This window comes from Rhopilema esculentum, chromosome 10, assembly GCF_057945365.1.
Source record: "Rhopilema esculentum isolate cy_ngs chromosome 10, ASM5794536v1, whole genome shotgun sequence".
Taxonomy (NCBI): domain Eukaryota; kingdom Metazoa; phylum Cnidaria; class Scyphozoa; order Rhizostomeae; family Rhizostomatidae; genus Rhopilema; species Rhopilema esculentum.
The window spans coordinates 15,114,960-15,134,686 of record NC_142824.1 but is presented as its reverse complement, the minus strand read 5'-3'; the positions used below and the strand labels follow the sequence as shown (position 1 = coordinate 15,134,686).

Genomic DNA, 19,727 nt, shown 5'->3' with positions numbered 1-19,727 from the left:
AATTATTGCTCATAATGATTTTCAAGGATTAGTTCAGACATCGTTTTAAAATCCCGCTTGCTTCATCCTTAAAGTCAGATGACTTGAACGTGTCCTGAAACTTCAAATCTTTAATCAGGTATATTCAGAGGAAGCAATTGAAAACCAGAGAGTTTGGCTCATATTTTTACCACAGTGTCCTACAGTCAGTCCTACAAACATGTGGATTTCTATCCTACAAACGTAATGTTTATTGTTATAAGGATATAGTCTGTAAGTGGACTGACGCTCAAGATCGCTAAAATTGAAGAATAATTTAAGAATAATGTCAGGCTCTCAATCTTCACCAATCTTCACAATTTTCTATCTATTTTAGTTTTCTCAGAAAGAAAAAAAATGTCATTTTAACGATATATTCATGTTTTGAATTACACTCACCCCCTCTGCGATTCGAAAACAAGTCACTAATTTTGGGGGGTCGTAGAAGGTTGAAAATTCAACTTTGATTGAGTTATTTTTTTTTCGATCTTTGAAGCTACTGTACCTACAGAATAGATATTTGGAAATATCCCTGATTCCAGATTTCTAGTGTCTTTATCACAACCAACATTTTGCTCATATTAATTAGCCTGAAGTATAAAAAACTAAAGACGATGAAGGAAATCTCTAAATTTTGATTAATGTAATATAACACAAGAATTTAAACTGGTCGTAAGAAGTAAAACAACATCCAAGCATAACCAATATAATATATCTTTAACGAGACCTCGCTTCAATTAGCAGCGATTCTTCTTTTTCTACTTTACCCTTTTTAAAGCTAATTTGCTGCATATCAATTTTATCTAAAAAAATGTCTTTAACAATACAAAAGCATCAAGGAAGTGAGTCTTGCACCTTTGTTTTTGATCGAAGGAAATTTTTAACAATTTCAGAGGGCCAAATGTCCTTTCGCTTCTTTACAAATGATATGGGCGATTCGAGATCAAATCATATGCCGGATTCGTAAGATGAAACACTTTTCTTTGGTCAAATTCTTCTGCTGCAGCTTCTGTAATGTTTTCTGCCCTCACATCAGCTTTATAAGAGGGATTTTATTTATCATAAGAAGTTAAAGACATTCACAGACAGCAGGGGCAGCAAAGCATACACTCGTTTTTATAAAAAGCGTTGAACATTTCTAGTATTGAAAGATTCTTAATTTTTAATTTGATTGACTATCTACTTGTAGTTTCTTAAAAAGCTGCCACTTTAAATTTTTCTTATCAGTACAGGATATCAACTTTTCAAAACTGTAGGCTCAATACTGATTGTAAAGTTTCAATTTTCTTATACGGAAATTCACCTTGCCTGTTAGAAATAATTTAATTCAACTTAAATCTCGTCAAAAAAAAAATAAACGGCGCAATGGTGCAATGGTGCAATGGTGCAATTTAAAATTCAGTGGATACAGGGCTTCACCATAGAAAGCGATTACTGGATGGGTCCACTCTACCCTGTTATTTTGATAAGATAAACGTATCTACAATTAAAATCCCAAAATTTCTAACATATATAATTCACAAGTTTGGTCTTAAAAAAACCAAGTAATCTGTTAAGTTTTCCAACTGAAATTGGATTTTCAAAACTTTGGGGGGGAGGGGGGAGCGTCACACTCCCACGCCCCCTAATATTTACGTACCTGCGAGTAATTAACTCTATACCTCTGTAGTGTGACTCAGTGACTAGACTTTGTATTTTGAGGCTGAGCTGATTTGAAATTTAATTTTGAACAACGTTTTACCTCAAAAATGAGAATTTTTAGTTATGTGGGAGTGCTTTTCCGGTGAATTCTCAAATTTGTAGGTAAATGAAAGTTGTCTCACTCACTTTGTTGGCAAATGAGGCCTGGGCACCTCCCTGGAGCGAAAAAGCTAGCAATTGCGTGGCTAGTTCCAACCAACAACTAGCTAGATCGTAATTCCAACTTCATTGGAAATATCATCTTGCTGAACTCTCAAAAAACTGGCAACAACCTGTGGCATTCTTTTCAGGGTTAGGAACCTCTTTCCAACGGTTACATTAATATCAATTTATAATGCTTTGTTTATGTCCTTCTTAGCGAGCAAATACATGAGAAGTAATCTTCTCGCTACGTGCCGCTATCGCTCTGTCTCGATGTGAACAGGCGCATTGTTTTCAGTACAAACTATCTGAACGCTAATTCGCTCATTCGCTTCGCTATGCTTTTTCGCTGTCAGTGTGTACGCAGCCTTACTTGGAATAGATAGAAAAGATATTGGCCTAAAAATTTCTCTCTCCATTTTAGCTCCACTTTTAAATAGGGCCTTCAATCTACTGACTTTCCATTGGGAAGGAAAGCTACATTTCTTTACACCACAAAGTCAGCTCTACAACTTTTTCCCTCTTTGACATGTTTTTTAAGGCTTCAGAAACTCTGTTCTCGTCCATCTTTTTGTCTCACATTATTGGTGTAACTCAATACATTTGCTGTGAAGGATCAGAATTTAGGGGAGGACCCAGGTCTATGTTAAGCTTTTCTCCAATTGCTGAGAAATAAATCGTTGAGACACTCTGTTTTTTTCTTTTTACTGGTAACTAATTCATGTTTGTCATTTAAAATTGGTCCTATATGTGACTTCTTGGTATTGCCTTGCATTTTCTTTATAACTTTTCAATACTCACTGGAGTTTCTAACATTTCCAATCTTGCCTCTCCAGTACCTTGCTTCTGCTTTCCTAATCAAACTCTTTACTTTGTTTCTCTGAATCTTATAGTTTGACCAGTCATCTTTATTCATAGATTGTTTAACTTTCTTCAGGATCTTATATCTTATATTCACCTCTTTGCGCAGCTTTGAATCCAACCAAGGCAGGCTATCAGATCTTGTTTTGAGTTTCTTTAAAGGCAAATGTTCTTGTATGATGTCTTTATAAAGCTGTTCCCATGCCCAGGCAATGTCATCTAAATCATCAAAAATCCCACATATATCCCAAGGTGCTCTTTCAAAGGTCTTATGTAACGATATACTAAAATGCGTGCGGTACAATGTGATGAATTAAAATAACGATCAATGTAGGTAAAATGTACCAGGAAAAATTTTTTAAAATAATTAACGACGTTTCGAGCATAGCCCGTTATCAAGCCCATGGGCTCACTTGATAACGGGCTATGCTCGAAAAGTCGTTAATTATTTTAAAAAATTTTTCCTGGTACAATTTACCTACATTGATCGTTATTCTTATGTAACGAGTCTATATCAAATAATTCATGAGTTCTAACCAATCTTATCTTTGTCTAGATCTCTTTCTAAATAGTTTATAACAGCATAAACTAACTTATGGTCTGAGATACCAGGATCATAGCTGCCTGAACTTTCACCACAGATGAATTACTTGTCAAAATGACATCTATTAAATAGCTGCCATCAGCAGTTATCTTTGTTGGCTCTGAGATAACATTAGTCATGTCAAAAACACTCATAACATTCCGACTCATAACTATTTTCATTGTCCCTAATACTCGCTCTTGTCTTTTCTTTGCTGCTAGCAAGGACTTCGATCTTTTTGCTATTAATTTTGAGACCTTTTTTCAACATACCCTCCTGTCATTTCCGATACTTTTCCTGCAACCCTGCTTCACTTTCTGCTATCAGAGCCAAATCAGAGCCAAGACAGCTTTCTGCTATGGAACAGACCATTGATGTTTAAATGTGCAATATTTAAACCTGATACTGATAACTATTCATTTAGATCATCATACATGTTTCCACTAACATTTTCACTGGCTTGGTTTATCTGTTCCACCACAGTTTGGTTTAATTGGATAGAATCTTCCACTTCAAAATAGCTGTCTGAGAAATTTGGCAATCTGCATGTGTGGCAATGGCAACCTGTTCTTTTGAGGTTTACATATTCTTTTGGTGTTTTGTTCCCCCACATTTTATGTGTACCTTTTTATCACATGTTCCACATTTAATTTAATATCTCGATAGATTCATATCATCGAGTTTTTTGCAAATCCCACAGGGATTTCTTACTGGGCCAGGATTCACATGTATGTCCCCAGACAATAAAATTTGTTGATTAAATGAGGAATTCTTTGTTATTTGGAATGATGCTTGACATATATCAGTGCAGTAGTAACAAATTCTACTTTTAAAGAACCGCCTGCGACTTGTTTTCTTCTTTCTTAGGCCTATTCTGAATGAAGCATGGTCTAAAGCCAGGTGGCCTATCTCTGCTTCAAGTGGCTTGTCATGGCATAACTGCGACAGAAATCTTTGGTCCCCGCTACTAGCATATTCTCCATCTGCACTATGTGTGATTTGTGGTGAAACCAATGATTTTGCCAGCAATAGTTCAAGTAATATTACAAACTTCTGTTCTTGCGAATTTAGTAACTAGTCTCTTGAATTCTGACGTTTCAGCTATATTGTTGATACTTCTTATATGATTAACATAAGGTGTAACAGACTTCTTATCAAAGAATTTTGTTATTACGAACCAGATTTTAGGTCCCTTCGCCACCAATACTATAGCCAAATTATAATGAGGCTGTTGCAGAGCCTTGGAGACGGCAGCAGACAACCACAGTAACACAAAGCATACATTGCTCACTTTTGGAAATTTTCAACCTACAGACGAGTAATTGGAAGAAGAATGACAAAGAGAGTAAAATTCTAAACGAAGTAATTGGTGTACAGACACTAAAAGCGACAAAGGGAATTTACACAAGCTCTGGATCTAGATGCATTTTAAATATGCACTTCCTCTTGATCTTAATAAGGGTGACATGTGTTATAGATAAATTAACTTTCATGATTATATGACAAAGCCATTAGCAAGAAGCGATAAACAAATCTCACTGATCTTTTCAGATATACTTTGCTACCAACCGATCAATAACATTGGTACACGCATTTTCTTTATAAGAAACAGGTTATAATAAACGGTAGGCTTAATTTTTCGAAAGTTAAGAAACAACCCTACCCAAATTGAAAAAAGCTAAGAAACTTTTATAATTTGCAGTTTTAATTTTCCGAGTTAAAACTCGAAACAGACTTGACATTGAACACCACTGTATATTGCAACACTACATTTGACATGCAGTTTGCATTCATTCTCAGTAAATTGCGCACTCAAGAAGTTTCTATTAAAAAATTTGTTTTGACTTCAACTTTACATTGATGAAGTTCAAAGAGTTTAACTGTTTATAGATATCAACAGAGTTAGTCATTCTAGGAAAACAAAATTCCTTGATCACTTTGTTAGTTTATCTCTAAATGTGAGTGATACTAAGAAATCTAAGAAATATGTAAGAAACTTTTGATAGCAAAATGGGCATAAAATTTAAGAAATTGCCTACCAGCACCGGACCTTAGTTTCTTATAAAAAATACGTGCAGTTCGTTTATTTTCTGGCAACTAACTACCAGAGCAACAAAAGAATAGTCATTTTTTAGCGCTATGTGAGAAATGCACAAGTTGAACAAAAGAAGGAGCCTAAAAGAGGCACACTGATCCTCCCTCTGTATTGCTGTTTTTCTTAGAATTTAAAACAATGTTTTTCTTCATAATCTCAATAAATTTGCTTACAAGTACTATGATATTCACTTACGATCTACTTAGATTTTACCTCTGATAATTATCGATTTTCTTGATAAATTCATTGATAACAACAATAAAGAATACAAAAAGAAAGTAAAGCTGCAACACATGAAGATCTTTTATTTCGTTGAAATGAGCACGCCTTCTCTCGTATGATTTAAAGGACATGTTTCATTTATCTATTGTGATGTAAAATGGTTTATCGATCACAGATAATGAGCATAAAAAACTGTCCTCTTGCACTCATTTGTTGAGGGATAGGGGGTGGGGGCTAACCTTTCTCAGTGAAGGTCAGTTGAGATGAAATTGTAATTTTGCCGACCATTTAAGATATCTGGACGTCAAATTTCAAGTACATCTAGTTATGATGCGGAGCTTGAAGGAGACCCATCTTTCATTTCCATTTGATTCAACCGATCTTGAAACGGATTTCTTGGTTTCACAAGACGAGCAAAATCTAAAGGAAAAAAGATGAACAAGATTCATATATTTTGGATACTACAGTCCATTAAAGATTGACATCAATCTAGTAAATCTGCTGACATAGGAATCGAACAGAAAGGATCGGAGAAAATCAAGAGTTTGAAATCATATTTGCATTTTTGATGACTCTTACAAATTTATGACTCTTACATACCTTCAAAAGAAATCATTTTATCTTCGTGTAGGCCAGAGTGGTCAAGAAGATCGAATACCTCACTTTGTGGTACTTGATCGAGAGACCTTTGCAAAATCTCCCTCAATATCGTGCTTGGAATGTAGCCACGTCCCTCTGGGTCAAAAACCCTAAAGGCATCTAAAGCTGCGTTTTCTTCATCTGTTGGTTTCATCATTTTCTCCATCAACTGCACAAATTCTGGGAAATCGATCTTGCCATTACCTAGAGTTTTAAGAAAGCATTTTAGCTGCCCTGTCACTGGTTTGGGGGTATGACTATCAACTGCCGTTTTACTTGTCAAAAAGCAATTTTTGATCCCGAGTTGTAATTGTCAAAAAGTGCTTGTCAAAGATTTTCATTATCTTTTGATTTTTAAAATGTAATATTTGCAATTTTTCTCAGAACTTCAAATCTACAAAAGTTACTCATTTTTGTACACTTTAATCTTCAAGAATTTCTAACATTTCTGAAAACATTTCTAAGTAATTTTTATGTTTATTTCCTTGCAAAGGTTTACGTGATGTACATTCGAAAATGATTAGCTGCAAGAAACAATCAAGATTGAAGGAAAAGGAACGATCAAAATTAAGGTCTTTCTTTGCTTGTCGTTTAATCATCTTTCTTATTCGTTGAATCTAGTGTGGTATTTTTTTTAGAATTGAAATGTTTCTAGGAATGTTTTAAGGGAATCTGATAAAACAGAAGCATTCGTTGTGAAAGTGTACAAGAATTCATAGGATGGAGTTAGATTCTGCTAAAAAATCACCTTACCCTGAGCCATGTATCAACAAACAATCTACTTGCTGTGACTTTAATCCTGTCTATATTGAGTTCTGTTGTTTGACTGAACAAAAGATAACGGTGCAGTATACAATAATGAGAAGGGTAAATTATCTTTTCACAGTGGGAAACCTACCATCTGCATCAACCTCGTTTATGATCTGCTGCACTTCTGAATCCGTAGGATTGCAACCGAGGCAGCGCATCAGTGATTTTAACTCCTTAGTGGTAATGTATCCATTGCCATCTTTATCGAAGGCTTGAAATGCGTCGTTGTATTCTGTGAAATTTTGTTATTAGATTCTTAATGCTCAAAAGCAAAGAATAAGTTTTTGCCTTAGAAAGCAACAAGTGAACCTTGTGTTTAAAAGAATAAATTTAACTAGGAAGTGTTACCAGGTAATTATCATAATTGTTTGTTTGTCAGATACTTCAAATTAATATGCTAATATTTTGATTCTGCTCAAAAGTTGCTGGAACGTAACGTTTGACCTGAGAAACTTTACTTGCTTATATGGTACTGTGGTGAACTGGACCTTTCGAGCAATTTCTTAATAATGCTTGCAAGTAGAACACGCTAGTAAAATTGACTAAAATTATTGTAGAAACCTCCAGAGTTAGCCTTACGTAACATGTTGTAACTTGCTTATTCCAAATTGTATACCTGCACACGTAATGTTGCACGAGTATATTCTAAAAACGTCCTGTTGAACAGTTTATAAGGGTAGAGTAGCTTGCTGTAGGGATTCGGTTTTTTAGTTGAGGATTATGTGAGATTCGATGGACACATAAACACGGGGCATTGTTGATTTCTCCGAGAACAACTATACGGGCCTAAGCTGGAAATCGTACCTTATCATAGCGTTGAAAGAGGCGTACTTCGTTTGGGAATCTATTCAGTGTGTCGCAGGGAATATACATTTAAACGAACGTGGCCTTGGATTCCCCACAGTATTTCTCAACAACCATATTTCGTTCAAGAATTTCTTGACGCTTTGCTGAATAAACCAAGCTTCTAGCGGCTCCCTCGTAAATCTACAGAAATCTTTCGATAGCTAACTTGACTTGAATGATTGTTAACGTGTGTATTTAAATGCGTGTATTCAAACGCGTGTTTTTTCATATACTAGCAATATCCATATTAAAGAAATTTTCCAGTTTATCTCTGAAATGCCATGTAGCTCACCACATACCTCTAATTTGCTCCTCTGTTAATCTTTCCTAAAAAGGTAATTATAAAAGTGCTTGTTGTTATACAGTATGATATGATTATTTTAACCTACTCTCTCGCGCCAATTTAATTCAAAGGACGTGGCTCTCGCGCCAATTTAATTCGAAGGACGTGGCTCTCGCGCCAATTTAATTCGAAGGACGTGGCTCTCGCGCCAATTTAATTCGAAAGACGTGGCTCTCGCGCCAATTTAATTCGAAGGACGTGGCTCTCGCGCCAATTTAATTCGAAGGACGTGGCTATTGCCAAAGCTGATAAGCTGATAAAATGAACATGATTGCAAATTCAGAACAATGAGGGGACTGCCTTGATAAGATATCTTTGATCAACACAATACAATTTTACAACAATGATAATTTAAGTTTTCAAAATATCTAACTTACAGATAAAATGTGCTTCACAGCACGTCGCCTCATCGCAACAGCCATTGTGAAGTGTTGTGCCTATATCAAAAGAGAACATCTTTAGTGGAGATCAAGTCACAAGGAAGGGTAAACAGCAAAGGCGTATCCAGACTACAGCAACCTATGCAGAAACATAAGTCAGATTTTTACAGCAACAAAACAAAAAATCAAAACTATGAGAATCATTAATCAATAGTTCCTTTGTCGAATTATTTAGTAAATGCCGCCCTAGATCTCCCCCAAATGATGGGGGCCTGTTATAGGTTTGCGGCTTCACGGCCTGGACCCTATTTTTACACGCGGCGTCCATTTTATACGAACTGTCACATTACCCTAGCTTCTTTTATTAGTTCCGATATCAAGACTTTGTCCCAACCACACAATGTAGAGAATTTGTCCCGATATGAAGAAAACCCGTCCAATTATGTTGTATAGGTAGAATTGGTAGGTAGAAGTGCATTCTCTAGTTAACTGGAATCAAATATAATCAAAATATTTTTAACCCTTCTGCGGCAACCATGGTGCCGCCTCGGGTAAATTAGTCGAGAAGTTATCTTATCAATAAAGGACACATACGTATCAATAAAGAATTAAACAAAAATTCTAATTTTCCATATACATAGCAATAAATGTATTTGTTCGGCTCACTAATAAAACTTTTGTAGCTTCAGAAGCAAATTTTACAGCTTTCAATTAACGTTTCAATAACTCATGAATTTGTTATTGTCTCCAAGAAGCGAGGAAGTGATACAATGATGGGTGGACTAGCGAGAAAGGCTGTGTTCCGTGTTGACTCAGATTCACAGTTTGGTCGCGCAGCGAGGTTCAATAACCGATTTATTTAGTAGAGCTTCAGAAGGGCTAATTTGTTTCTCGAATATTGATTCATTCATATGATTCAAAAATTTTTTGTTTACTTGAGTTTTTTTGGAAAATCAAATGCGAGTTTCACGCTTCTTGAAATTGATGTATCTGGCCTTGAAGTCATCAACACTTCATTGCGACACCTTGCACGCTTATAAAAAATTAAAAAATATTGAGGCTCAGCAAAAAATTAGGTATTCTTATCAAAATGTGTGTATGTGAAAAGTACTTGGGTAAAGACTCGTTGTTTTTGATAAATGCCACACGCTTTCCATGTGTTAATAGATGTTTTAAAAGGCTTGGATTGACACATTAACTTGCTGTAACAGATAATAAGGATAATAAAAACAGTTACTTTTTGCAATCCCCTCTCATATAAGGAAGTAGATGGCTTTTAGAGTCTCATGACGTTTTGCCATCGCGAAATAATATTGTAATTGGCAATGTAATAAATATTTATCTAGACAGGCTTTTTGGTATTGTGCCGGTGTTATACATTTTATTTATGATAGATTCTACTTTACTGATTCCAGTGTCTTCTAGTGCCTCTATCAATTCTACTGAGATGCTTTCTCATATATCATGCTCTGTAAGGCGGTTTATATCATCCACTTTCATTTTTCAAAATAGGTGGTCCTTCCATTTCTTTATTGATTTCTGGTCTTTCTCTTCTATCGTTTTCAAAAAGATCACCGATGAATTCTTCCCATCTACTAAGAATATCTTCTTTTCCCATTATTATACTTCCCTATTTTGGATTTCAAACATCCACTTAATGAACAGTATGTTTTTCCTGCTAGTTCCTTTACTTTGGCGTGTGCTACTGATGGATTTCTATAAAACTCTTTCTCAATTTCATCACACTGTTTGTTCCACCACGCTTCTTTTTCCTTTTTAAATTTCTGTCTTATTGCGTTGTCTAGCTCCTTGTATTTTGATACATCTTTTCCTTTTGCCTTCCTTCGCTCCTCCATCATGTCGAGAATATGATCAGTCATATATTTCTGTTTCTTTCTAGCCTTGATTTAGGTATTTTCTCTTCAGCACTTTTGTTCAAGGTCTCTTCGAAGGCCCTCCATCCTTCTTCAATCTCATTATGGTCGCTGTTAATGTCTGCTCCTGGGTAGCTGTTGCTTTGTTTCACTGCATTACGAAACCTTTTGTTAATCATGATGTAATCAATTTGATTGCGCCACAACATGACTGACCCATGTATATTTTCTTCGTTTGTGATTCAAGCACCAGGTATTCGTTATCATCAGATCATTCTCCTTGCACCAATTAACTAACATCTCTCCACGTTCGTTTCGAGTACCTAAATCATGTGGCCCAACAATATTATCTTCTTTGCCTTCGTCAACTTTCGCATTAAAATCTCCCATAACAAGAACAACATCTTGTGATTCGCATTGCTGATATGTCAAAAGGCTTGCCTCTGAACTTCACAAGTATTACGCGATCTGATAGTGCCAAATACCCCATCATAGACTGCTGTTGCTTGGTCTATTAGCATACCAACTCCTTTTTCGTGTACATCTCCTCCTGAGTATACAAATGTATGTTTATCAGTTGTGATCTTGCCTGCTCCTTTCCACCTTCTTTCGCTAATTCCCATCATTTTTATGTTGTATCTCACAAATTCTTTTTTAATGTACTCAAGTTTTCCAGATTGAAATAACGTGTGAACATTCTATGTTGCTACTTTCATTATTTAGTTTTATACTTTACAGCAGGCACTGGATAACGATCTGGACCCATCTGCTGTGCACGGGTATCCCTACCGGGCGAGACATTACCCAAATTTTGAGTAATCCCAATTACGCCGTTGTTGAGACGAGAGTTATTGACTTGCATGACTAGGCAGAGTACGGAAGCAGTTTGCCCTTGCTTTCTTCCGCGTGTTTTTAATGAGACACCATCTCTAGCTTAACGGCCAGTGACGTCCCGCGCGGACACCGCCCTTTGATAGCTCTTGTTTTCATTGCCACTGGATATTTAGCTACCCTCCTCACCAGGCACGCCTGGTGGGTTTGCAGGTTTAGTCGCCGACGACTCGACCCGAGACTTGATCTGATAGTGTCAAATAAAACAAAATCTTGACAATTAACTCCAGAGCTACGAACAATGCAGGACATTCTGGTCACAAAAAGTAACTAAATTTGCATTCTTGTTTGTACGATAATAATTGAATCAAGTATCTTTTTTTTCAGGTGTTTTGGCAATGGGGATTAATCGAGATATTTCAAATTTTTCAGATGCCGATTTAAATATGTTGTGCGTTCTAAAAGCTATATATGCTTATAAGAATGAACATTAGAATTAAATTGTCTTAAGGCTAGTTTTCATAGGTCATTTTTCTTCTATGAATTCATGTTACATTTTTTGTTATATTGATGTGTTATATAAATCTTGAAGTGAATTAATTTGAAATTCTTATAGAATATATAATTTGATATTCTTAAATAGATACTGTAGGTAAATATGATAACAAACATGTCTGCGTTGCTTTTAATTAAGCGTTCGTTAGTAACTGTTATGCACATTAAACGCAACAAAGTTCAGTTGTTCGAAGTCTTTAAACCGTCTTAACCAAACAACCGAGTGAAAACTTAAAAGCTTACCATTATGCAGCACTTAGCAAACAGAACTCCACTGAACATTAACTTACGTCGATTGAGCCTACAAACCCTTAAAGTATTTGCTCTCTAGGCTGATTCGGCACGGAATATAACAATCTGGAAGTTGCTTTCCGAAACACGATGAACAGGCCTTCCAGAATCAACAAGGCAGCCTAAAACACTAAATCTTGTGCCGAACACAAACTACCTCATTTGCGAATACAGATGTTGCCTGTGTTTTTCATTCTAGGATTTGAATATATCCACAGTCTTAATCTTTTTATTCTGTTGTCAAAATAATCAGCATATGGCTAAAATTCAGGTCATTTGATGCCAATAACGGGCATTACTTTTGGTATCTCATCAAATGGTTTTCATTTCAGTTTTTTGAAAATTTATCACTGACCGATTGACCGATGAAAATGTTAAGGCCAGTTGAGCAGTTCAACTCGGCCTCTTCCTGCGAAGAGAACTTTACTAAATGAGAAAGCATGAATGTACAATATAAATATCTTGTTAGCTGCTAAAGGCGCAGATCTAGCATCGAAACATATAGCATCGGAGTTTTACGGGCACTGTTTCAAACCTACCCCTCGTTCGTAGCCCGTCAAGAAAGTGGGTATTTTTGCAAGGTATTTGGAGTAGGGGTTTTTTGAAAGGAGGGCCTGTTGAAATCGTTTCATGAATAGATTGAACTGGTTCAAAATTTTTGATGGTTTAAAAAGGATTACATTTTGAAACATTATGTCAGTACTTTTTATTTAACGGTGTATTTCGTACATACTTATTATCGAAATTCCGAATATTTCGAAAGATATTTTACAATTGTGTATTAACATGGAGAATTGAGGCTCTAAGTTGGCGAAATTTAAATACTTGTTAAGAATGATAGCTAAACTAGACTTTTAATTCTATAAGATTTTGCTCAACAGGGACAAAGGTGACACTCATCAAGCTTTTCTTATTATAGTATGTTTCGTTTTCCATAATGTTTTTATGATGAAGCAAAACAGAAGCGAATATTTATATTTTCTTCTAAAAAATGATTCAAGAATAATTTTACGCTTATAATCACAAATTTTTAAGAGATTTGTGTCAGCAGAAAGATTTCTTGCATTTTGAGGGGGATTTGTGCTAGAAAATATTTACAAGGTACTACTCCAGTGAATTCAAGTGAAAACTCCTTCCATTTGAGGAGACAGCCCTGCACTTTCACAATTCAGTTCAGTTATATTGCACAATTCAAAAAGCAAGGGTGCGGGGGCTCTTAAAGAAAGATGAAGACTGAACATAAGTATGGCAAAAGTTTTAGTTATGCCTCTATGTTATCCATCCATCCTAATATTTCATTTATCCCTGGTTTTCTTTTCTAATTAAAGGCGAAAAGTGGGGAACATGGGATAAGATCTTCAGCAAAGGAATAGAAGTTTTTCAAAAAAAGTTTTTAGGGGCATTTAGCTTCCGTGAGATTTCTCGTGAATTTGAAAGTACATTCTGTGATGGTGCAAAAAAATTTAGAATATTCAAGCAACATACATGTACGGTATCATGGTTAATTTGCACAGTATGATGCTGATCTGTAAACAAGTTGGTTTAGGCATATTTTTACCATCCTGTTTAGCAAAGAGTACACCTGTCATTGTTGGGAAGACAAGTATAAATTCCTATTGTTTATGGCTTTTAACCCTGTAATTTGTCTGAACCAATGAAAAAGTGCGTTATATGGGCATGTACATAAGTGCGAAGGCAAAATTGACATCTTAAGCCCATTGTATAGAACAAAGAAATGTCATTAGGATTGAGGGTATTGTCTCCCTTGTAAATGCGTTAAAAAAGCCTGTGCCTGCTCCATTCACATGGTAGCATCTTTCACATTAGCATTTGCAACCAAAGACCGAGATTTCAGGGGGGAGGCCTTGGCCCCCCCAAAAACTTAAGCTTTATAAGTAAAATACTTTGATCTTGAAAAATATGGCTGTTTTTACTTATTTATCAGGGTTTGCCCCCCCCCCAAACAAATAGTTGTTTAAGAAATTGTTTTCCACTTGACTCATCAACCAGACAAACAGGATTCTATTATCTGATTGTCTCGTTGATGGAAATTTCTCGATTGACTCTAAGATATCATTTCTACAAACATACCAGTAAAAAGTAGGCCTGCCAGTTATGTTAATTCTTATGGCGGATTTGATTTTGCGAAAGGCAAGGTAGACACAAAGATATCTCAATGTTTCAAACATGAAATGATAGGCTAGACATTTTCTGTTTTCTTAGCTTTAGGCTGTGATGTTACGCTGAAGACAGGAAAACATTTGCATTAAAATTAGGAATGTCTCAGGAGCTTAATTGTTTTCATAAAAGTACCAAGTGAAGAAAAATAGAGAACATTTTTAAAACTTATTATCAGATGATTCTTGAGAACATTTTGAGCACTGTCTTCTAGAGGAAACAGAGTTTTTACGACTTTCGTCACGCAGGTGATCAGCCATTACTTTGAGTTATTGAGAAAGGAAGATATCGGTGATGAGAAAGTACAATACTAGAATTTAGGCTGGATAAAAGAAATGTATAGGTAAACAAAATGCAATAGGTTTTATAGACTTCTTTTAACGCAGATGTGAATAACTAATAGACACGAAAGTTGATATATCTTTGTTGGAGAGAGAGCTTTGCAAAGATTATCACGTGAAATTCTATTTCAGGGAAGCAAGCCGATTGTTGACAAAGCGTGTTATCAATAAATTTCAGGTCTTTGAAGGGTTGATTTTCATCCTACACAAACACAAAGCTTTTTATCAACTTGCATGGCTGCAAACAAAGACCTAAGTACAACCTTGCAAAATATTGCAGCAAAGCATTTATCAAATATCCAAATGCCTAAATTAGCCTTACAGGAACTAGGATTCTACGAGTTATGATCGTGGTTATATTGTAATAATCACTTTATTGATGTTACTGGTTTATATTTTCCTTTTTGTTAAGATTATGTAGCTCAGTAGTTTAATAGTTCTTTGTAATTAGTTGAATAACGCTTATTGTAGTTAAAATTTTTTTCTATGTTGTTGGTAGGCTAAGGGCCATCTCTGTCTGCATATCAATAGATTAAAAAAATAGCATTGCACTTTGTGCCGTACTTTTTTTTCATCAACAAAACAGACCGTTATATGTGCCATCACATTTTCTTGTTACCATCACATCCACTTAGCTTGTTGTGAAAAAAAATGAATGCCAAGTTTCCATCATTCCCGTATCCGCATTGGCATAAACAAACACGACATAAGTCGGGCAGTGAAGCAAATTGCCAGTCTATTGCTTTGCAGGGAATAGGTTACTGTTTGAAAATAGTAAGCTATTAGATGTTGCCATGTAGACATACCTCAGGATTTTTGATCTACAAGCCATCAAGAGCGAAAGATTGTGTTATCTAATTAACAAAATTTGATTAAAAAACGTGTGTTGACCAGCTGTTTCGCTACAGCAGTGAGGCAAACAAGGCCACTTTTTAGATTTAATCCAATTGGACAGCGAATAATGTTATTTTGTTAATGCCTAATTTCTCGAGCATAATTTTGCATAATCGCCACAACAGGACTAACCTAAACAGGAGCAGCCTTCAATTCACAACCTTAATCTTCAAACTTTTAAATTATTAATGAGCATAATAGCTAAAGATTTCAGCGTATTCTGCGACTTGCCTGACAACATAGCCTTTAAACGGAACACGAGAACACATATTAGTACGTCAAAGGTGCTCCTTCCCAGTTTCGAAATATTACTACATTTCGAACAATCTTTTATTATAAGTGCCAGTAATCCATATGTAAAGCCTCTGCTGTATTTTTTCTTTAGTGAATTTTTAGTTATCTCTCAGTTATCTTATCATCCTCTGATATCGATTTTGGTTTGCAAAACTAGCAGGCCTGTTTTCAAAATTTAGCTTCTGATATTCAACTCGTTAGCAGCTAATTCTGCATAATGAACAAAGTTTCCAAAAGAATCTAGAAAGCAGAATCTTTTTGTTGAAGTGCTCCAGAGGATCTAAATTTATTTTTTTGATTAAAACTATGCAAAAACTTGCATGTAATCTTAGTATGCATTGGAAAATATTTGTAGTGAAAGGCAGTCGAAAATCCTTTTAACGATTTCGGTTAAAATGCTTTTTTGGTAAACAAAAATTTTCAACTCGGAGTATTTAAACCTAAATATCTTAAATCAAATAAATGATGTTTGTTTGATTTTTTACGACACTGCCTTCTACTTGAAAAATTATTTCTGTCCTGACAATCTTTGCTTTTCACAGGACGTATAGTTGGATCTTAAGACTAATTTCTAGAACGTGGCTTAAAAAATATCAGCTTAAGATATGGAAAAAGAAATTTTGTAAAATATTTTTAATATTATTGTGATGAAAACTACTATTTAACCAGTCGTTTATCTCGCAGATTTTTATTGTAAAATTTCCTTAGCAGCATACTTTGCAAATTTGCTTAATCATTTGTCCTACATTCATGTGTTCTCTGGAGGCAGCGTTAAATTCATTCTTATTCATAAGAAGATAAATTTGATAGCAAAAATCTCTTTCTCCATGCTATTTATAATCATTTTAACAATTTATCTAAGTGAGTCGGTTGGCCTAAACTAGAAGATTTCATTCTAGCAATAACGTTTTTGATTCGCTGCTATTTACTTACATGAGTGGGAAACAGCCCACGTCAAATCTACCTTGATAATATACCAAATTATTTTTAAAAGAAATTACTTCTCAAGTTCCAAAAAGGCATTTCAAGCAGTAAATTATTTTAGAAATAAAATGTAATCGACTTAAATCTATTACAAAGCTTTTTAGTTGATCAAAGTAAGATTTTTTGTAAATTAAAAACCGCTGCTGATCTGAGGATAACATGATATAGGGGAACCAAGTAGCTGCTAAAGATTATGTTTTGCAAGAAGAGAGTCTTAGCATCTATTTGCAGTCTTAGTCAACCATACGCTTACATTTGAATGCATCTTATTGACAACGGAGTTTAAGATTTTCACAAAGGGATATGAGGATCGCCCTATCCCAATAAAGAGAGACTAGTTTACTATGCTTGCAACGCTATTATCGTTTAGGGGTTGTCCCATCCTGAGTTACTGGGTTGGTTTGAAAATTCCAGAAGAAGTTTTGTTGCTACGAACAAGACAGTCACCAGTGTTTGGATATATGAAGGCACTGTTCCTGACAAGTTGACCTAGACGTTTTTTTCAAAGTTTTATCTAACAGCATTAATTATATTTTGAAAGAAGTGTCAAGCTCCTACAGGTTAGTGACAAGCTTCCTACAGGTTAGTGACAAGCTTTAACTGTTCATCAAAAGAACTGAGGATCTTTGCAAAGGAAAGGTTATTGCTAGACACTCTGTTAAGATATGGTGGTTCTACCACAAAGCGTTTTCTGACACATCACGTTTTTGAATTAATTCGAGTTTCGAACCGATTTTTTGAAAAGAAGTTTCAACATATATGAAAGCTCGTTTGTATTCCTTCTCATTCGGCATCGTATCAAACATCCCTCAAGCATTTTTCATACTTTGCATCGCAATTTTCCTAGATATTGCAGTAACTTTTTATGTCAAGTGTGATATAATATATCAACATTTTTTTTTCAAGAAGAATTTTTCGTCCAATAAGGCTTCATAAAACCTAGATATTTTTCTCCCCCCAATTCCCAAGCTCACCCCGAAAATGCTATTACTGACACAGCCCACCAAGCAACTAACAGTAAACTATACTCTTACCTTGTGTAAAAAACCATTTAATCAATAAAGCGCTGTTATTGCAGCGATTACTGTTCCCTAATTACTCTAAAAGCGTTTTGCAACTAACAACTTTAAAACCAAAACTTTATACTCACAAAACAGCCAAATGTCTTCACCGATTTACGTATTTTTATAATACGAATATCCAAAACCCGAACTACGATGGAATCTAAAACGAAGGACACTTTGATCAGGTGTTGAGTAAACAATCAATTCTCGAAGCTTTACGGCAAAAGATACGCTGTCGTGAGCGAAAAGACCTGCTCTCGGATGGTGTTGCTTCAACGTTAGTTTTGTGTGATCCAAACAAGCCGCATCAGCGCACTGTTGATCGATTTTCTGCATAAGGTTGCTGTTGTTGAAAATATAATGATATTTTAGATATATACAGGCGAGTTTTCAATGGAATAATAGCAATTATTGCTGAGAATAATGCGAGTACCATTTAAACCTTAACATGATTTAGAACAATTCAAAGACACATACGATTGAAGCTTAGAATTATTAATAAATCATGGGTATCCTTCGAAAAAACCAATAATACAGAAATGGTATTTTACTCTGAGACCACATCAAGAGTAAACCATATTTCTCCTGTTTCCAACCAAGCTCTTATAGGCGCAGCTGTGCAATGTGGTTTTCAAAATAGACTTTTGTGTGAGTAAAGTTTTAAGGAATTCTTCTAATTGCTACATACTCCTAGAATAAGTCGAGTAGTGGAGCATCTCAAATTACTATGATGGGATCTCTTTGTAAATAATTTAAAACAAAGCCCTTTTCAATGTGACAGTAGAAACCTCCTCACTTGTATATCGAGTATGCTGACGATCTTTTGAATAGAGCTTGCAAGATAAGGCATAACCACTTTCTAAAACTTCTTCCAAATCCAAGGCTTATTCTTAGATATATATTTGGCAAGACTAGCTTCGCTAAAAATCTATGTTTTTAAGATCTTTTGCGGCCGAAATTTCAAACTTTCTCAGCCATTACCAAGGAGGCTATTTTCTCAGGAAGAATGTTTTTTGTTATGTTGGAGCAACATGGACCCAGGCAGTCCCTAAAGCTATTATGGCGACATTTTTGGATTGTTGGTAGAGCTAGGTCGTCGTTCAATCTAGCGATTTTGGAATCTATCTGCCTAAACATGAAAAAAGCAATTGTGTAGCAGGAGTTCATTTTTACCTTAGGACTCCATTTGTAACATTCTCAATAGGCAAGCGACACTTATTGGGCAAACTTTACAGTCACGTGTTTGCGTTTCTGATTGGCCTATTTCGATCAACAACTGGGTATATATTTTTTTTATCTAAATATTTTCACGACAGGTTTCTTGTAAAAGGAAACTAGGGCAGTGCATCAAACATGGAAGAAAACTGGAATTAACCGTGAAACGTGAAAACAAATACGAGACAAAAACTGAGAAACCTCTGATAATGGACACACGCAAAAAGCTGAAGCAATTCAATTTACCTTTTTATGCCCTTACTAATGGTGCAGCACTTTTTCTCGATATCCTTCCCAGCTAAGGTGACCTTGTAGGGTTTCTGAAAGAGCGTTTGAATTTTATATATATTTATCAATATTTTAACACGAAAATGGGGTCCTGTACTTTAAAAGCCTTAAAAAAGATACTCTCTTAATCCTGTTTTAAAACGAGCGATTGATTCTTTCTATCGAGTGCTGTCAGAGATATTGTTCCAGTTTTTGACACCAGAGAAGTAGAAACTTTGTCTAACATATTCTAATCTAACTCTGGAGATTTGCAAATCTCTATAATTTTTCTTTCTATAC

General features: G+C 35.3%; 1 protein-coding gene across 1 annotated transcript; it reads right to left on the bottom strand.

Annotated features, from left to right (window-relative positions):
* Positions 1–5,299: 5,299 nt before the first annotated feature.
* On the bottom strand, positions 5,300–18,863 carry LOC135684487 (calmodulin-alpha). The gene is made up of 7 exons (XM_065200072.2): positions 18,497–18,863; positions 18,032–18,105; positions 8,637–8,696; positions 8,216–8,243; positions 7,159–7,302; positions 6,222–6,464; positions 5,300–6,041 (listed from the first exon to the last, which is right to left on the bottom strand). Exons 1-7 carry the CDS (start codon positions 18,507–18,509, stop codon positions 5,947–5,949), a joined length of 657 nt encoding a protein of 218 aa, XP_065056144.1. The 5' UTR covers positions 18,510–18,863; the 3' UTR covers positions 5,300–5,946.
* Between the last annotated feature and the right edge of the window lie 864 nt (positions 18,864–19,727).

Bases quoted from the DNA above. Each gene is read 5' to 3' on its own strand.
- LOC135684487 (XM_065200072.2), bottom strand. The intron at 8,244-8,636 runs GTAAGTTAGATA...TTACCTTTTTAG, and splicing joins CTGTGAAGCACATTTTATCT to GAAAGATTAACAGAGGAGCA. The intron at 6,465-7,158 runs GTAGGTTTCCCA...TTAAAACTCTAG, and splicing joins AAACGAGGTTGATGCAGATG to GTAATGGCAAGATCGATTTC.